Source organism: Festucalex cinctus, chromosome 2 (assembly GCF_051991245.1).
Source record: "Festucalex cinctus isolate MCC-2025b chromosome 2, RoL_Fcin_1.0, whole genome shotgun sequence".
Lineage (NCBI taxonomy): Eukaryota > Metazoa > Chordata > Actinopteri > Syngnathiformes > Syngnathidae > Festucalex > Festucalex cinctus.
This window is the reverse complement of record NC_135412.1, coordinates 37,516,874-37,536,844: the sequence shown is the minus strand read 5'-3', so window position 1 is coordinate 37,536,844 and position 19,971 is coordinate 37,516,874. Positions and strand designations below refer to the sequence as shown.

Here is a 19,971-nt window from a genome sequence, read left to right as displayed (position 1 = left end):
GATTGTCCATCATGTCTCTAGTTGCAAGTCCCCTCATTTCATTGCTCCATTTGACCTCCCTCCTGCCTGTTTGTGTCAATAGTAACATAATCTAAGGTAAGAGTGGAGCGGTATGTGGAGGTGGTTTGGGAGACAGAGGATGAAAAAGGGTTTATTTTTACTTTCCTCCTTGCTAGTGAAACCCGAGCCTGGCCCTGAGCAGGCGGGCAGGAGTGGCGCTAAGGAGCAGCAGTAGCGGCTGGAGGGAGTAAAACGAGCTTGAGAGCATCTCTGCCTCCACCGCCAAGCTTCCCCTAATCCACCCAAGGTACTCAATGCTCTAATGTATGTGCGTGCAACTAGTCTGTGCTTGTCCAAAGTTTTCTCACTCTGTAAACAGCAGGGGGGGTGACAACTTTGGTGCAGAACGAACAACAGACATCATTTACACAGCGGCATCCAATCTCACCGACTACCTCCATCTGCTCTCCTCTCAGTCCATTTCTCCACATTCATTACTCATTAATGGTTATTCTCTGTCGCCGCCACACTTGAAGGAGACGCCACACGTACACAAAGGCAAGTGAAGTGTCGGGCTTTGGGTGTGGACGTACGAAAGCTCAACACAGTTTCCCTTAAGTACGGAGGAACTACAGCATGAATACTGACAATTTGCTAGTTAGCTAGACATACTGTAATTGTAGAACATATTTTGAGTTACAGTAACACAAAGGTTGCGAACCATTTAGAACGTAATAACTTGTGCTCAGTGTAAGTGTGAAAGACTAACCACTAAAACAATGGCATGAATGAGATCCTTTATTAGCCTTGTTAACGGTGTTGTACTCACTTATGGCTCCATTAACCATATGTTAGCATCTATTAGTAGTGTATTAGCCCCAGTTAGCCATCTGTTTACCTTGTTTGTTAGCAGTGTTTTAGCCTCCTCGAGAGCTGTTTGTTGGCTTCTTTACTTTTAATGCCTGAGTACCAGTTCAATTCTTTTTTTGTCAACACATAACTTATTTCAACACCTACTGGACATTGTTTGATATTCATAAACATAGACACGCATGCATGTGTGTGTTTTTTTTGTTTGTTTTTGTTTTAATGTTTGGGGATGTATTGGGGCTCATTTGTTTTTGTGTTGATTTGAGTGTATATTTACTTATATCTTTCAATTGCTATTTGGTGCTGTGATAATGATTACCGTGTGAGATAATCCAGTAACCTCTGGTCACCCAACTTGAAAAAAAAAATCCTGTTTCTGTGTGCATGCACACATGCAAAATCTATCTAAAATGGAATAATTAACTCGTGTGGTTTTAGCGTACAAAACTTTGGAGCCATTTTGTCTTTTTGCAATTTACACTCATGTGGTAATAAATAACATTAATACAGCAGCCTTTGGTTTAAAACCAGCATTCTCTCTCTCTCTCTCATCTACTCTCTCTCTCTCTCCTACTCTCTCTCTCTCCTCTCTCTCTCTCTATCTCTCTCTCTCTCTCCTCTCTCTCTCTCTTCTCTCTCTCTCTCATCTCTCTCTCATCTCTACTCTCTCTCTCTCTTCTCTCTCTCATTCACACGACATAAATACACGCGCGCGCACCCACCCCCCACACACACCCATACATGCATCTTTCAGAGGCTAAGAGCCTGAGATGGGTCCTAAAAGTAAGTGCTAGGTAGTGGTACTGATCAGTCAAATAGAAAGAGTCACAAACAAGACTTATTAAAGTTACTCGTCATGTTATTGATATGTCAACTAATCAAAAGTTTATATAAAGCAGCCTGTGTCTATGCGTGTATGCATGTACGGTATGCATGAAGTTGATGTACAGTATTTCCAGGGATGGTATTGGATGTACAGTAAGGCGCCCTTGGTTTTGCCTGCTTTATAATTCATCAGTCAGGAAGTCTTCTTCAGGAGCCTAGAGGGAAAAGCCTGTTGGCTGCGTCGGGCGCCCAGATTCACGCCACATAAGAGAAATATGAATAATAGAAGATGGTGACCGGATTGCTGCACTATCGCCAAAGGTATTCCTGTCAATCCATGATTTATCATGCACTCATATCATGTTATGAGCAAAAATAAAAAGTCTACCATGAAAGTTTGGTATCTAACAACAATGTGAAATACTGTAATACAATTGATGCTGGCCTGATTATTCATATAAACGGTACGAGGGTAAAGGTTGGTCACCAATTTTTTTGAAGCTATGAGCTATTTTTTTGTGTACTGATTAATGCAAAGGGCTACCAGTTTAATAATTCTGGAAAAAAAAATGGCTCCAATTATTTTTAATTATTTTTGTGAAGACACTGATTGTGTTAAGGATTTTATACAATGTGATTTTAAACTACATAAATAAAATCTTATAAAACTAATTCTTACACGAAGAAAGGTGATGCCTTTAATGGCTATGAATGTTTTTGTTTTTTTTTTGGTTTTAATAATGTGTGTCTTGGGGGAGGGGGAAGCACCGGTTGAGGGATATGGGGATTTAAAAAAAAAAAAAGTGTGGAAAAGGTGCTTCTCAACTGTTCAAACAAAACATTTTTTCTGCATAATTTTATTTTAACATGCTGACTTCTCACAGCTAAATCAACACAAACGCCTCTTTACTGATGCCTCCCCTCCTGTCTCACTTCTGCTGCTAAACTTAAGATGATCTTCAAATGTGCATGTGACAACAGTAGATGATTGCCAATTATGGGAGCAAAAAAAAAAAAAAAAAAAAAAAAAACGTGTTCACCATGTATGTAATATTAACAAATTGACTCAAGTCATGTGATTTGAGTCCCCCCAACTCTGAGAAATGCAATTCTTACCTTTGGGGGATACGCTGCGTGACTTCTTACTGTGCGAGGGAGAGTTGCTGCTGCTGTTGGGAGAGATTCTTCCCCTCTTGCCTAGAAGGTCATCTGGAAATGTACAGGCACAAAAAGAACAATGGGTCAATGGATGGAAACAATGGATACAAAATCTTGATACTGCTGTACTACTCTTTGTCTACCTGAATGGATGATTGCTGGGAAATTAGCTTAGGTGCACGTTAAAAGAGTTAAACAACACCCCATAAAAAGTTAGAGGTTATTGAAGCAAGCCACAGGCATCTGATGTGCCTTTTCTGTTGGAGATGAGAGGGAGCCTGAACCGCTTTGGATGACAGATCTGCCTCATTCAGTCAGTGTGTGTGTGTGTGTGCGTGCGTGCGTGTGTGACAACAGTACAAGGGTTCTGTCTCGGTATCTCGCTAACGTCTTTTCCAACAGTCTGTCCTGAGGTCTTATCACACGTCTTCCACTCTCTGCTTTTTCCAGATGTTGTCCTAAAAACTTATGATTGAATAGCTGCAAAGCTAGTGATGTCCAAACTACAACCCGGGGGCCATTTGCGGCCTGCCGTCCGCTGTTTAACAGACCACCATCCGTTTTTTTTCCGTTTTTATACCAAAATGTCCAATTGACACAGTGCGTATTGTTTACCTGCATTGTTGTAACTATACTTTAAGACATAAACAGAATAAGAAAAAAAAACAAAAAAACATTCTCATTCTCTCAACCAGTCAAAGTTGCCATTCCATCCTTTTCGATTTTTCTGTGTGCAACCTTTGGAAGAAGATTTTGGACATGACTGCTAGAAGCTATTTCAATTCATTGCAGCCCACTTTATGCCCTTATATTTGTTTCTGACCAACACAAATAGCAATACCTCATTAAAAATATCTCTCATTTGTTCTCTCCTCCATACCTGAGTTTCTGCCATGAACAAACACGTTCCCTGCCTTTCCTCATCTTGTGTACAATCACAGCACCCCCTACTGCTGCCTCCACCTCCTCGCCGTCTCCTCCCCTCTCATCCTTCCCTCCCTTGCAGCCCCGTCGTCTCACCTCCACCCCTTCAAACACACCTCAAATCAATACGGGCCTAATCACGGAGGGAGGAGATGCAGACCGCGTCGCAGCATCGGAAAAGACGTTTGTCATCTCTCTTGCTGTCTGTTTTTTTTTTTTTTCTGGCGCACCTCGGCTTTTTCTCAGACTCAGACAAACCACAGCAGCAACCGTTTCCTCTGTTTCGCCCTTTTCCTGCCTTCTCTTCTCTGCTCAGAGGGTATTTTTAGGGATGGGGAGGAGCATTTTGTTTTTTCCTACAAAGAGAATGTCGGCTCCGTCTCCACTTTAACAAAGCAAATGCACAACAATGAACAACAAAAACAATAGCGATAGTTTGTAAGAGTTTGTAGACTTCTGTCACTAGCGCGGGCCTTGTCCAAACAAACACTTGAGCTTTGGCTTGATATCAAAGTGTGCTTTTGGAAAACTGCCTGCACAGTCAAAATTTTGTGTATCCCTGGAGATCGAAAAGTTTGTACATTATGATGGGACTCACCACTTGTGTTAGCTTTATTTTCAATATATCACTATCGGGCCACAAGCATTATTATTTACAGAAATGATCTCCTTCGGGCTCCTGACTGGTCAAAAAGTCAGTTAGGGGTTATAGTCCCAATGATGGTAAAGTTTAACTTGGCAAGATCCAGACTTACTGTAATTAGAGTCCCAAATCGCATCCACACTGACTGGAATCGCGGATGATTTTAAAACGCTAGCGGGAAGACTTTTACATGTCCAGTAAGTGGATCATGTGTCAAGAGAAAAGTTGCCACCTGGTCATCATCACAAGGTTAAAATGCATTGTATGAGGTAGACTATTACACTGCAAAAAAAAAAAAAAAAAAAAAAGATAGTTCGGTAATTTCACTACTTTTGGAATGCAGTACTTTGTGTGACCAACAGAGATGAATTGATGCTCAGTAGAGTATTAAAGTACCCGATTGGATAGCGGGTGGACAAGCAGTTGGTGCGAAAGCATGTGATACTAGCATGGTATTCTAAATCAAAGTGCCTTCAGGCACTTTGGAGCTCATTTTCACAACATCTGTGCGTGGAACTTAAAATAAATAAATAAAATAACAAAACAACTCCCATTTTTAATCCCCTATTTGATGTTGAGGAGATCCAAAAGCATTACCACTCTAAAAACCATTGGAGGAACATGCTAATGAGCAAGTATAGATAGAAATACACACACAGAAGGTTCTTCTCAATGGCCTTTTTTTTTTTCTTTTTTTTTTAATCATTTACAATCGTAATGTTCTTTTTACCCCCCACTTGTCCCGTCGAAAAACCTACACCTCCGCATGCAGGAGTAGCCACAATCCCCATTAGCTCAAGCCTCCATTCTACCTTCCAAAAAAAGCAAAGAGCATGCTTCCACCCACGCCCGGAGACGCTCGCTCGTGATCAAACACAAACTGTACTTGAGTCGTCTCTTCGAGCTGACCTCACTAAAGACGTGCCGTCTCCAGAACGGGTGCCCGAGGGCCAGAGATTTGAGGGCGGCAAGCTTTTAAAGCCAATTAAATGGGGCTTCTTAGAGGACTGATGCTCCCTTTTAATGCCCAGCCCTGAGCTGTGCTAGCGTCTGTGCAAGCCGTTTACTAACTAAGGGTGCTTACAGTCAAGTTTGCTACCCGGGGCGCTTCCCGATCACGTGCTTGTTATCTTATGTTGTGCACTGCAGTATAGGGGGTTGTGATTATTATTTGATCATCAGAGCTGTGATTTAAATTTTTTAAAGTAGTGATCTGGGATGTAACAAACAGCACTACTAAATTCATCACCATTATGAGTGAATATCAATATAGGACAGTAAGCTTTATCGTTACTGCTATGATTGACTTCATTTACATGCAGTCAATAAACCTTTCAACAGTGTTGCCGGTAACGCGTTACTCAAAAAAGTTGCTTTCTAAAGTAACTAATAGCCTAACGCGTTACTTTATTCTACAAAGTAGTCTGATTAAAGTTACTGTCCAGAGAATCAATGCGTTACTCCACATTTTCATGAAGAAGGCAAACTATCTCACTGTTGTAACAGTCACAAACAACTACTGCTAACTACGAAGATGAGGCAGAAGTCATTGATCACCACACTGAATTCAGCCATGGTCTGGTCATGAATGGTTTGCACATTCAAAACAAAAGTGATGATACTTTTACTACTAGTTTTATTAACCAACAGGCACACAACACAACAAAAAAAAGTGTGCATTATGGACCATAAAATTGGTAAAAAAAATAATTTATTTCCATCCTCAACTGGTCCGTGAAGCATTATGGGATGAGGTCGTCTCCGCCCTCTCGCCAGGGGGAGTGACGTCAGACAAGTTACGTTTTCAGTAGGGGTGGAACAAAAAAACGATTCGACCAAACCATCGTTCGTCAAGGGGAGCTAAACGACCGTATCGGTTGCGAGTGAGGCTTTATGGTTTTCATAACAATAGCAAGAGTTCTGCGCCGTGCTCTACTTGTTTTGTTTACATTTCAGTAGCATCACAATTCAAGCTACTTCCGTGTTTCCGTGCTCGCGACACGGCGCGCGCGCGCGCAACGAGTGACAACATACAAATGGAGACAGTTAGCAGAAGCCGGTGCCGTACATCTCGGTATTTCCCATGGCTATCGAGTCCTCTCGGTGCACTTGTATGTCCCGGGCCGGCGTTGGTACTGCGCGCGAGCCAAAAAGAATAACTCCCGTGACGATCCAATGCATGGATTCAAACGACACAGGTATGTCCCACAGCCAACACACCAGCTAAGCTAAAAGCACACTGCAAGTATCTCATTTCTCAGTTTGTGGCTCCCTGTCAATGTCTACAACTAGCATGAGCAGCAGATAGGAGAACTGAGACGTGCCCGCGAATTACGACAGCCCAAAAAACAAAATATAAACAGTAGTGATTCTGTGGTCATCATCGTGTCTCAGATTAAAAAAACAAAAAAAGATGTCATACATTAACCAAAAATGAAAGTGATGACAAAAGAAAAAACAATTGTTAAATACAAAAATTGTTGATTAAAAAGGGAAATGAACTTTTGGAAATATTTTTGCATATATTAAGTGGTTAAAATGTGTTTGATAGATTTATTGTTCCATAAGGTGGCTTCATATTTCTTTTGGCTGGACGGTAGGTTTATTTCATGTCTTAAATTTATGTTTCTGAAATACTTCACAATGTGCAAATATTCTGTTTAACTGTGTTGGTGTCTGTCTAAAGGTTAAATATTTATATTTAACATTAAATTATCAACCTTTTGTTTTCCTGATCCTTATTTTGAAGAGAAAAAACAAACAAACCAAAAAACAATTATAGCTGTCAATAACTACTAATAAATATTTAAACTGATACATGTGTACACACTGGAATAGCGGAACAAACAAACAATAGAGGAATTTAGGGGATTTTCATTTTCAACCTGGATAGATTTTTATTTTTTGTTTTATAAAAAGTATTTACGTTACAAGAAGTCAAGAGAGACTGCCAATTTTGTTTTTCATAAAAAAAAACTTTATTTTCATGTTAAAAATGCACTTTCAATAAAGCATTTGGAACTCCGTTTCTACTGCATTATTTTTATGTTGAGATGGTGTTATCGGCAGCTGCTGAAAGTAACTGAAAAAGTAACTTTTAATCTAACTTAGTTACTTTTAAAATCAAGTAATCAGTAACGCAATTTAGTTACTTTTAAAACCAAGTAATCAGTAAAGTAACTAAGTTACTTTTTCAAGGTAACTGTGGCAACACTGCCTTTCAAAGCCTGAAAATTGGCAATATTTAGTTATGAAAAGCTATGAAAAATCCACACACACAAAAATAAATAAATAAATGAAAATCCAAATTCAGATTTTGAAAAACCCAAATAAGACCCCAATATTTCACAAGGAATCTTGTTCTTTTGAGTACAAGAACTATTTGTAGCTATGCATGGCGGCCATCTTACGTTGCCATTTTTCTATTGTGTTTTCACGTTATTTTCTGTCTCTATGGTGACACATTGTGTCTACAGGCACACACGTATAGTATGTGTGTGTATACAAGTCTGTGCGTCTGGCATGCAATACACCAGAAATACACAAGCAGAGGTAAACAAACATGGTGAGACAGCACAGAACCACACTTTTGAATTGAGGAGGAAAATATTTTATTAGTATGGTGAGTGACATGAATATTCAGTAACGTCTTTTATTGACCGTAGAAAGTTAAAGGGATACTTCACTTATTTAGCCCATTATAGCAATAAAAAGTTGATATTTTGTCTAAATTAATTTGATACATTCATTATTTTTCATGTACAATTAGTACCTTTAAAAACACATTTTGCAACTTACTGTCGACTGAAAATGACATCACAAGGGCTCAGGTAACCAATCACAGCTCACCTGTTTTCTAGGTTTGGTCATGTGACATTCACAAGCTGAGCTGTGATTGGTTACCTGAGCCCTTGTGATGTCATTTGCGACAGCAAGCTGCAAAATGTGTTTTTAAAGGTACTAATTGTACATGAAAAATAATGAAAATATCAAATGTATTATCGGCAAAATATTAATGTTTGACTGCCAAAAATGGCTAAATAAGTAAAGTATCCCTTTAAAAGGGGAAATGACGTCAATTTGTGAAATGATGTCGGTGCGTCGTGGTTCAGATCAGGACATGTATACGGGAGTAACTGTCCGCTCATGCATGTAAACGGGTTTTCCCGAATGTTTCAGAAATGGGAATTTTGTCAATAGTCAATAGTCATTGTGAGCATTGTCCTCTTGTTAACCCACTCCACATCCATGTTTACTTTGTTTCTCTCTAGCCTAATGCAACTAGTCGAGGCAGACAAAGTTTATAGGTTTCCCTTCACCACTGTCACCAGTGAAGCCTCAAGTGTTGGATTTGTTTAGTACAATTTGAAATGATCCAGTATTGTTTCCATTTTCAAAAAGTTTTGAGGGTAGCAACTTAACAAACCTTTTGTCACCCCTGTTGTCATACTAATCAGAATGGCACAGCAACTGAACTGTGGAGCTGGAAATTCACAGAAAATTTACCAGTTCAGAAATGATAGGCACTTTTTTGTGACATTAAGCAATAAAATAGGATGAATTCAAAACACATCTTTTCTAAAACAAAGCTCGTCTTCTGTTTGTAATAAACAGCCACATGTCAAGAAGAAGGAACAGAATACACTACTGGATGTCCTCCATTATTGTCCTTTGTTTACTGTCTCGAAATTATTGGCAGGTTACGCGATGTCACTCTGCTAGGATGGGCCACTATTTACGCTGACGCAGCCGTTCTGCCAAGACGCCCTGAGCTGGAAACGCAAGCCATCAGATCTGAGTTTGCTGTTGCAAAACTGCACAACAGCACGTTGAATTTAAATCTAAAGAAGAAATGGTCCAACGACCAATAAATAACGTGATTTGGCTCTCTACAAACACATAGAAGTGAATCCTCAGCCATGTAACAGCCATCAGAAATGTCATTAGATGTCAACCTTGCAAGTTAACCCTCTTTATAACTGCAATTCATCCTACTGAGAGGAAAAACAGATGAGAAGGAAAGAGCAGATAAAGACAGAGAGGAAACAGCGGGATCTAAACGCTTCTTTCATGTGACACCATCGGGGCGAACCATCAAGCAAGGCAGCATTCCTTGCTCTCTCCTTCTCTCTCGCCAGTCCGATTTCCTCTCCTCCCTCCTCTCGCCATCGCAGCGAGCGTGCTGACAGCTCAGACAGCCAGACTCCTTAATTCCTCTCTTACTCCGTTAATCTGTCATCTTTATCAGGGCCAGCAAGGGGGAGTTGGGTGGCGGGGGCTGCGTGAGGAAAGGCGGGGTGACAGGCGGGGACGCGGGGTGGGCCGCCAGCCGCAGCCCCCCCAATCAATCTCCACATTACAGCTGACAGAATGGTGCTAATAACTTATTGATCCCCCCTTCCGCGCGCTGGGGCCTCCGCCGGCCCTGAAAGCCCCGTCATTGATTGGCTTACGGGCCGATGCAGCTGGGCGAGGGAGGGGGCGGGGGGGTCGCGGTGGGTGATGGAGACGGGGGCGACACGGGGGCGCTTGGGCTCGTGCCGAGGGAGGATGCGCCGCTGCCAACACGCGCAAAGTACACAGAGTGATACAGTTGGGCGCGCTGCTCGTCTGTTTTTCCTCCTGCGTTCTTCGGCGGGGGACGGAGGAAATTAAGAGAAGTGGAGCTCAAGAAGAATTATGGGCCGCATGAGGACAAAATGTGTCGCTAACAGTTAAGTCATCTGGTGCGCAGGTGGCTGCATGTGTTTAAGAAGTTTCCAGGAGCCGTAACTTAGCTCATTTAGATTAGCGAAACACTTTGATAAACACGGAAGAAGCCGTTAACAAGTAATTATTTGATCTCCGTTGGTAGCTACATTCAATTATTTTCGGATTTTAAGTGATTCCACACAATTTGCATAAGGGCGTGCTTTCAAAATGCAAATTACAAGGACAGGATGTATTTAAAAAAGTGATTCATCTGGCCTGAAGGTAACTTAAACAATAAATATGAATTTGTGTTCTTTGTCAAATCTGGGGTTCTCGCTTTATTAATGTGCATCTTACATCACCTGTTGCTCGGCTACACCACTACATATTCAGAATCAGAACAAAACAATGGTTAATAAATGTTATGGAATGGTTAAAAGCATTTTCACATTATTTTGATCAGAATTTCAACAAAATTTGCAAATAAAAAGTACAAATGGTTGGGTAGCTTTGGTAAAATGAGTGATTTTTGAGACTTTGGATCATCTAAAAAAAAAAACAACAAAAAAAACACGTTTCAAATCATTCAAATGTGACCAATCATTTTTTTCCCCTAATCTCCCTTCCTCATGTTTTTCACTCGCTATTCTAAGAAACTCGGGGCACTAATTAGCGAACCGCCAGACTTCCTATTCTGTCTCCCTCTGTTGGTCATCATGATTTTGTCATGTTTCTTGGACGGTTTTGACTGTGAAGACAAATTTCTGGTATGTTTTTTACATACTTGACCAATAAAGAGGATTCAGATTCCGATCATCCCCTCAGGCAGCCCGGTGATCAAGTGGTTAGCACATGTGCCTCAAAAGCTCTGATGCTGGGTTGGAATCTCTGCTTCAGCCTTCCTTTGTGGAGTTTGCGTGCACCTCCCTGTGCTTGTGTGTGCTTACTTCAGCTTCCTCCCGCATTCCAGAAACACATTCAGTTCAGTGAAGACTGAAGACAAAAAAATTGTCCATAGGCGATAACTGTGAATGGTTTTTTGTCTGTTTGTGACTTGCAATTGTCTGACCAGTGCAGGGCTTATGCCGACTCTTGCCCACTGTCAGCTACGAGCTTCCAGCCTAACCCCTAAGATAGAAAATTACCCCCATTCCACAAAATCCACTTCACTTCTGAAATAGACACAATGATCTTGTTTCAGCTCTATTCGACAAGCCCCACAACAAGGGCAAAGTTTCAACCCAAAGATGCAGCTCTCTGAAGCACATTTACCACACACATTTCCTTCGTCTCTACTCCTGGAGCGTTTATTTTGTTTCATACAAACCTTCATAATATATCTCATAATAAGAGAGATGAAGACTAGCACTCACTATCAGAGTGAGAAAAATAAAATCCCTTTCCTAAACATGCTGTGTTCCAGATTTTCATGCAAGTGAAAAACAAAAGAGGCACTTAAAACCACACTGGGGAAGATGCTCTCATATAAAGACACACACCAACAAGTTGTAAATGCATGTGGGAGTCTGTGTGGAGGGAGAAGAGGAAGAGGAGGAGGAGGTCCAAAAACACCTTATCTGCCTGTTTGAGTCTCCGGTCTGACCACAGCGCCACAGTTTACAGTCTCCACAGGCCGCCAGACTCTCAGCATCGGCGCCCATGCTCCTCCTACTCCCCCCCCCCCCCCCCCCCCTCCCGTCTCTTCCTCCATCCCCTCATCCCTCATCCCCCCATCGCCGCCGCTCACAGACCCTCTGAATAGCCCGCCGCCGGCTGGGGAGTGAGAGCGCGAACGAGGGAGGGAAGAAGGGAGGGATAGAAAGGAGAAGAGAAGGCGGGAGGCAGCCTTCCTGTCTGTCCCTCAGATTTAATTAACGGCCTGCTCCGGCACAGAGACGACCTCCTTTCCTCCCTGTGCACACACACTCACGCACCACGCACGCACGCACATACACACAGGCGGCGCTGTCCGCCACCATCGCTGCCGCCAGCTCTCCCCCGATGCCGCCAGCACACTCATTCATCTCTCTTTCCTCCGTCTCACTAATTCCAAATGTTTCTTCCATCACAGCGTCGCTGTGCTGTGAGCTTTCTTTTCTTTTTTCCTCATCCACTTCCTGTTTTTGTTTGTGCACATTTTCATTCCACATTTCAGCGTAAAGTTGCAAAGTTGACAGAGAAGGAGAAAACACTGGGAGACAGACAACTCAAATAATCCCCAGCTCTAAAACTTCCACAGACGCCCACGTGTGTATTTGGACGTCAATCCTAACCTGTGTTGATTTTACGTGGGCACGCATCCGTGCAGCTATCCGCTGTTTGTGTGTGCTTGTGAATGTGTGTGTGTCTAATTTCACTGGCAGACAGAATTAGAGGCACTGATCGGATTGGACTTGTTTACAGACACGGAGCGAGGCGTGCCGGCAGCCTGTTAAATCGCGCTTTAATGCTCAAACGGACAGATTTTCAGGTCCTGGACCCCCTCTGGCGAAGGCAAACTGTGGTCAGCCCCTCTTTCGTCCGCAGCCCCCCAACGCACCTCCATGCCCACCCTTTGTGATTTCCTTCATTAATGCAACTACTCAACACTGTGATTTGTTTGTCAGGTAAGTTGAGAATGACCCATTCCAAATTTTAGGTGTAAGAAGCCACCCATTTAATAGAAGCGCCCTTGTACCCACAATGCCTTGCTCTCACAGGTACCGTATGGGCAATTAATCCTGCAGACAAAAGAGATGAGCAAACAGAGAGCGAGGGAATGGAGGTGTTGGGTCTGAGCTGATTTGCCACTTGCTGCGCTAATGGCTAATAGGATGTGAAGAGGCAGGGTCACTCCGGGGGCAAATTTAGGGTGTTACCCACAAAGCCACATTTTACATGCGGAATGAAAATAAGCGTGTTGCATCTGCTGTCTTCAAAGATATTTGTGCGATGTGATACAGTTTCTCCATCTTTTCAGCCTTCAAGTCAAGCAATCCACAGCTTGAAAAATTCATATAAAAGATGTACAGGTCTTTGTGATTGATATATTCATACGTGATTAAAATCTATGTACTTAATATAGGAGTCATTAAATATAACGTATTAAAAATATATATGTATTTATAACATAATACATATATTCAATAAACATTTTTAAAATAAAAAATAATAATTATATCCATTCATGTAATTAATTAAATATTTCTTTTTTTTAATATTATTATATTATTATATTTTATTTTTATTTCTAATTTTCTTGTTTAACTTATTAGCTGTAATTCATGAGGTTGTAGTCTAAATTGAATTTCGTCACTATTTGTATTTTATTTTTTTTTAAATATTATTTTGCTTTATTTTTTACATTTTTCCCGCGACCCTTGTGAGGAATAAGCGGTCAAGAAAATGGATGGATGGATGGAGTTTACTTTTTTTTTTTTTTTTTTTTTTTTTTTAATTCAACTACCAATTTACGGTGGATCACATGATAAAAGGTGTCCCTATAACATAATTGAGCCAGGGTATCGTTTGTGAACTCGCTAATGCTTCCACTAAGTGCTGTGCGTCAAATAATGAATGAAAAAGTTGTGCTTTTTATGTATTTATATGACACACTAAACACAAATATGTTATTGTTAATTGTTAGAGTGGCGTAAAAATATCCAAACAGACCCTCATAATAGCTGATTAGTGAGGTCGTTTTCCAACCATATGTCTTTAATGGCGGCATAATATCCTCACACAGCGAACTTGACAAATAGCTGCGATTAAACTCTGTCTGTGTTCTGTCTGTAAGCCCTTAGCTTAGCACACCACGGCTCCTCTACTCACATGATTGTTTGGATTAATAGCAAACAAAGCTATTTATTCTGAGGTAATTTGAAACAGGGGTTTTAGCCCCAAAATAAATCCTGGCATGCTGCACAGAATGTAGGAAGAACATTAAGTAACTGACAGGAGAGCGACCTTCAGGAAGGAGTAATAAGCTTATGGCAAAATCCCCCAATCGTACAAATTAGAGTCAAATAAAAGAATACTTACATATGTTACAGGGAATCTGCAGTGGGAGTCTGCCAGTTTTGCCACACATACACACACACATACGCAACATCACTGGAGGTCCTACCTGTGTGTCCAGTACTGGCATTGTGGTCGGAGGCTGACTGGCCCTCGGGCATGCCATGCTGTCTGCTGTGGTGCAGGTTGGAGATGATTGTAGAGAGGTCACTGTCACGACTGACGCACGTACACATGAGAGGAAGAGAAGAGAAACAAACAAACCGCTGGTTACGCACGTCCAAACAGAAATCCCCAAGTCTAAACCAGTGTGACATCAACTTTTTCACACTCTACTTACAACAGAAAGGCTCCAAATGGACTGCACTACGTCCAAACTCAGCAGCTACAGGTGGCTATGTTGTGGAGTGGCTCTTAGCTCTGATGTGTGTCGCACACACTGACAGACTACTGCATCCAGCACTTTTGGCTCTCATCCCCGTTCATCATCCATACTAAGATCTATTATCCAACATATTCACAACCTCTAAGTAGTTTAACAGCTTAAAAGCTGATTATGCTGCTTCTGAGACAGATGCTTTTTAACGTGAATACTGAAGATTGCACAAATATTCTAATGACTTCAAGAACAACACACAAGACATTTTTGTGCCAAGAAAGTTTCAACACTTTTAGGGTATTTTTATATAGCTGAATTAAAAAATGAAATATTTTTTTCCCAAATTGGCACACATTTTTTAGATATTCCTAAAAATCTGCTAATAATGAACAAGTGACATTGGAATTCTATTTATGTTACAAAACTGATGAGCCTGTATCTGTATTTTCAAGTATGTCCATAGAGTATTCATTCGTTTTTTATGTAAAATTTTGAATCGTTATTGTTTTCTATATGAACATCATGTTTCATGTGAAGATCTCAACTCAAGTTTATTTATATAGCGCTTTCAAACAGCCTGAACTGTCACAAAGCGCTTTACAGAACACAAAAAAACCCAAACATAACATAAAACATTAACACTAATACAATCACAACGAATCAACATTCTTACATCCCGCTTTGATGTTTGTAGTAGTTTTTAGATGTTCTGAAATTCTGAAAATTAGGCAAAATTAGCAGTAAACAAATGCAAAATTAGGTGACGCGCTAACACTACTTTTAGTAATATTCAGAGTACATTTTGTAAACTGTCAAAAGCACATTAATTTTCCATCCATTTTCTTATTCCTATTCTTCACAAGGGTTGCAGGGGTTCTGGAGCCTATCCCAGCTGTCTACAGGCAGTAGGCGGGGTACTTGGTTGCCAGCCAATTGCAGGGCACACACACACACAGACGAACAACCATCCACACTCACAATCATACTTTGCAAAAATTTAGAGTGTTCACGTAAACTGCCATGCATGTCATTGGAATGCGGGAGCAGACCGGAGTACCCAGAAAAAAAACCCACAAGCACGTTGAGAATGTGCAAACACCTAGGAAGGCCAAAGCACGGACTCGATCTCACATCCTCAGCACTGGAAGGCAACCGTTCTAACCAGTCAACCACGGCTCCGCACATTAATTAATCATTATTATTTATTACTTTTGACACTTAGGGGTATAGTCACTAAGAATGCGCTGCGTCAGGTAATAGCGCAAAATATTGCAACACAACTGCACCCGCAGTCTGCACCCAGTTACCCACCTATTCACTAAGGATATTGCTCTAATCATATACCGGCGCAAACACGCCCACAAAAGTGACAGCTTGGAGCAAATTTGCACCTGATTTACCACACACGGCAATTGATTTGCGCCAAGAACATGGTTGTTATAGTAACAGTTGCGAGAAAGATGACATTATCAGAAAGCGAGGTTGGACCGAGAGTAAGCGTTTATAGCGGCATTAAACTGTACAGAGCAGAGAGGACGACGACAACGTCATTCATTCATAAAGTACAAATTATTGGTGCAATCGTTTTTTAAAAATATATTTTCAGAGGTTGGCGTGGGCGTACAGTATGCATCAGGCACATAAGAATGATCGTAAAATGCCTCCCCGCCATTGCCAATCAGCCCGGGTTATGTTGTGTGTCCTACAAAGAAAATTTCCGCCTCACTCTCTCTCTCTCTCTCTCTCTCTCTCTCTCTCTCTCTCTCTCTCTCTCTCTCTCTCTCTCTCTCTCTCTGGCTCTCCTCTCTGCGTGATCAGCCAGAAAGGGACGTGCACCATGCCACATGCACTGCTGTCATGATCCCTGGATCGAGGTTGCGTCAGGTTAATACATGCTTTCCAAAAACGTTATTTGCGTCATACAAACTTGGCGTGGCAATTTGCGCTGGCGTTAGTGAATTAGACGCTGTATATCAATGAGTCTCATTTGCATTGTGGTGGGTATATTTTGCGTCAAATCTATGCAAATTACCCAATTTACATACGCGCATATAACACCGGCGCACCGTGGCGCATTCTGGTCGGCCGCACACTTAGTGACGGATTTCCCCATCTGCGCGTGTTTAGTGAATTAGGCACTCCCGGATTGCTTCATTTTTACCGGTTAACGCGGTGCAAAGGTGATGCAAACCTTTAGTGAATAGACCCCTTAATTGTCAAGAATACTGAAATCTCAAAAGCTAGTGCCAACTCAAAGAAACAGAAGTCATTTTCGGACTCAGCAGCCCAGAAACCATTAAAATAGTTTTGGCACTTGGGGGAAAAAAATGGTGTTATGATTTCCAATGTAATGCAGAGAAAATAATTGAACAGAATGTAATTTTGTTAATTATTATTCACCTCCCACACTCAAACACATTTAAACTTACGTATTAAAACACACTTAAATTCAAGTATTCCTTGGTGCTTCTTATCATGCGCTCTTACTCACAGAATTCTTCAAAGAGGCAACGCGACCAAAGTAAAGCTTCTGTTTATTTCATCACAGTTAAAGAATGTTGGACAGCTGACAGTAAACAAAAGAAAAGAAAACCCAAATGTTCAACCAAATCATATACTGTACTTTCATCGCCCGGAAGTCTGCTAGCTTAATGCTAACATGATATGAAACACAACAGATTTGCTCAGAGAAATTAGCCTAAATGTTAACAATCTTAACTTGAGCTATTCTAAAATTAATGTTCTCTTTTATTACCATTCTGAGTCACGGGTAACCACAGTTGCCAAACTTTGAGTACCCCAGGCCCAGACAAAGTGTGTTAGTATAAGCATCAGTGCCAACATTACTGTCCAAAGTTGTAGTCAGTGCTTTCTATTACTTTGCAACACACTACAATAAACATATCATGCTTATTACTTGATGATATAACTCTGAAAAATGCTGCTAGTCTTTAATTTGGATGTTCATTAGCATGCTCTTCACATGCTCTCCACTTCACTGTAGGGGGAGCCCTAATGCACAAAAAGTCCATTCTTCTTCCCCCTTAAAAAGAGCAAAAATTGGGTTTACCTCCCTAAGTTGGCTGGTGCTGCCCAATTCCCCATCAATTACCTCTTTCCTCGCCAGCAGACCCACACAAGTGTGTCAGGGGGGTATTTCATTTGCAATCTGATTACCATCCTGATCGCATTAAATGCCATAATGATGGGAAATAGCCGCTTAGCATTCAGGGGGAGTGTAGCAGCCGTGTAGTGGAAGTGTCGTCACACTTAATGGCAAACAGCTTGTGGAAACAGAGGTTTGATTTTTTTTTTTTTTTTTTTTGAAGCTCCATTCCCAAAAGCTAAGTCTGTATATTCATTATTCTCTCATTTTGTCTCCCAAATAAACCTAAAAAAGGCATTTTTTTCCCCACTTCTGTTTGATTTGTACGCATCTCCACATGTCGCAAAGTATGTCTTGTCAGCTCGCAAGTTGATTAAAAGCAGAACAGTCTCTGAAGGGGGTCCGCTATGACTCGGTAAAGCGGCGTTTATGGGACAGAAGTGGTGAATGGTTCTTAGCTGCCACCACTATGACGATGCCACACTGTTTGCGGCTGCTGGATTTGGGTTTTTTACAGCCTCATGATTACAGGCTGCCGCCGTAATGTCAGGCTGCGGGCCGCCAGGCTGTTTTCCACACGCTAACAAAAAAGATGAAGGGGAGCGTCGAGGGCCTAATGCTGGCCTCGCCGGTCATTTTTCAGTCACACAGAAGCAATGACTCAGAAAAACAGTCAGACAGTCACCTAAGCAAGGAGAGCATTGATTGGCCTGTGAAATGCAAACGTTTTACAATAATGACAGACGTCTTTTAGGGATGTCAAGTTTAAACTTAGACGCCATTCGTGTCTGGGAGACCAATGATTTTTATTACAAGGCCATGCTGAAGTGATGTTGCTAATGCTAACAAACAATGCGTAGCACTGCAGCCAAACTCATTTACTGCCAACCTCCCTCGTCCGATCACTCAAATAATCATGGTAATACTATCATGAACTTCTCAGGGAGGTTAGAGGTTTATTATCCTGTGGCGGGTCGGCCGCTCTAAGCCGTGAACGGCAAGGGCATTGTTAGTGGAGTAATTAGCGCACTTTTCCTGAGCTGTCCCGCCTGGACTAATGAGGGACTGAAGCCGGTCTTCAGCACGTCTGGCTGCCCTCAGTGCCTTTCCTTTCCTTTCCTTGCCTTTCCTTTCAGTGGATGGCGGCAAGGTCACACTCCCCGCCGGGAGGATGGCGAAGGGGATGGAGTTTAAGACCTAGTCACCTGAGTCAGCGGTCCCGCAGGAGCTCTCAGGATGGGAGCCTGGTGAGTGTGGGGAGCGAGCGGGGTATTATATTAATGTTGAGTCTGGCCGCTAATAAGGACATGATCTGCCATTTCATCCTAAGCTCATCACCGAAATGGTCAACTCCACCCTTTCATCCTGAACCACAGCAGAGACTCACTGACCCAGACAGTGAGGTGTTTGAATATAAACATTAAAACAACATATTATAATCATGTTTACTAACAACAGCATTTGTTCAAATGAACATGCTTTCTGAAAGTCTAGTCCCTCCAAATAAACCAAATAGTCTGGTTAGACACAATCCTTTCCAGGATGCTTCTGTGTGTGCCTTCTCTCCATGCATCAGGAAACTACAACTGAGAACAGTCCAGACAAACAGGAAAGGACTCAGCATGAACACCAAGCAGAGCCCCGCTGAGGCCTTGGCATGCCGAGTTTGAGGTGGCAATGCTGGAGGTCACAGTATGAGCTGGCAAAGAGCTGGCGGCGGAGGCACCCTGACGCCACGTCTCGCACCGCCACTGGCAAAGCGCTGACAGACCGACTGCAGGGATGTGAAGGTGGAGGAGGAAAAGCCAGTGAGACAAGAGAGAGAGAGGTCAAAAGCAGGAAGGAGCGAGGAGATCTCCTCGAGCTGTATCCGACGACTAAGCTAGCCGGAACACACAACCCACTACAGCAAAAATACAAAGTTCGACCACAATCAGTTCTGTGATGCCGCTTCAACTTTGATTTGGTCGACCTGAGAGAGAAAAAAGATAATAATAAAAATAGAAGGAGAAGTACTGATGCAGCTCACGCATTTTATTTTCCATTAGTGCAACAGTAAACTACAATGAAATCAAGCACTAATAAAATGCAAAACAATAACAGACGCAAGATCCAAATTCAAGTCCTGGGTGCTTCCAGCCATCAAGACAGTAGCAATGGAACAAAAACAGGAAGTAGAAATCTACCAAAACAAAACGGTTAGCAGCGCTAAACATGGCTTATGTGTGATGTGCGCTGGCGGCTAGCATGATGTGATATCACACCCAAAATTATAAATACAGCTTTCTGGCTGTTTAAACTTCAACACAAACACATCTTTATAACAATGTTTAACATTATATGGCCATGGACAATGTGTTGGTAGAAATAGGAAAAGAC

The 19,971-nt window shown here is 41.8% G+C and overlaps 1 protein-coding gene across 1 annotated transcript in view; it reads right to left on the bottom strand.

The window, feature by feature from the left end:
* The window catches only part of samd11 (sterile alpha motif domain containing 11), a 71,813-nt gene that overhangs the window by 28,395 nt on the left and 23,447 nt on the right, over positions 1–19,971 (bottom strand). Inside the window, 2 exon segments of the mRNA XM_077514967.1 lie at positions 2,812–2,904; positions 14,217–14,326. Coding sequence (XP_077371093.1) covers positions 2,812–2,904; positions 14,217–14,326 — 203 coding nt within the window.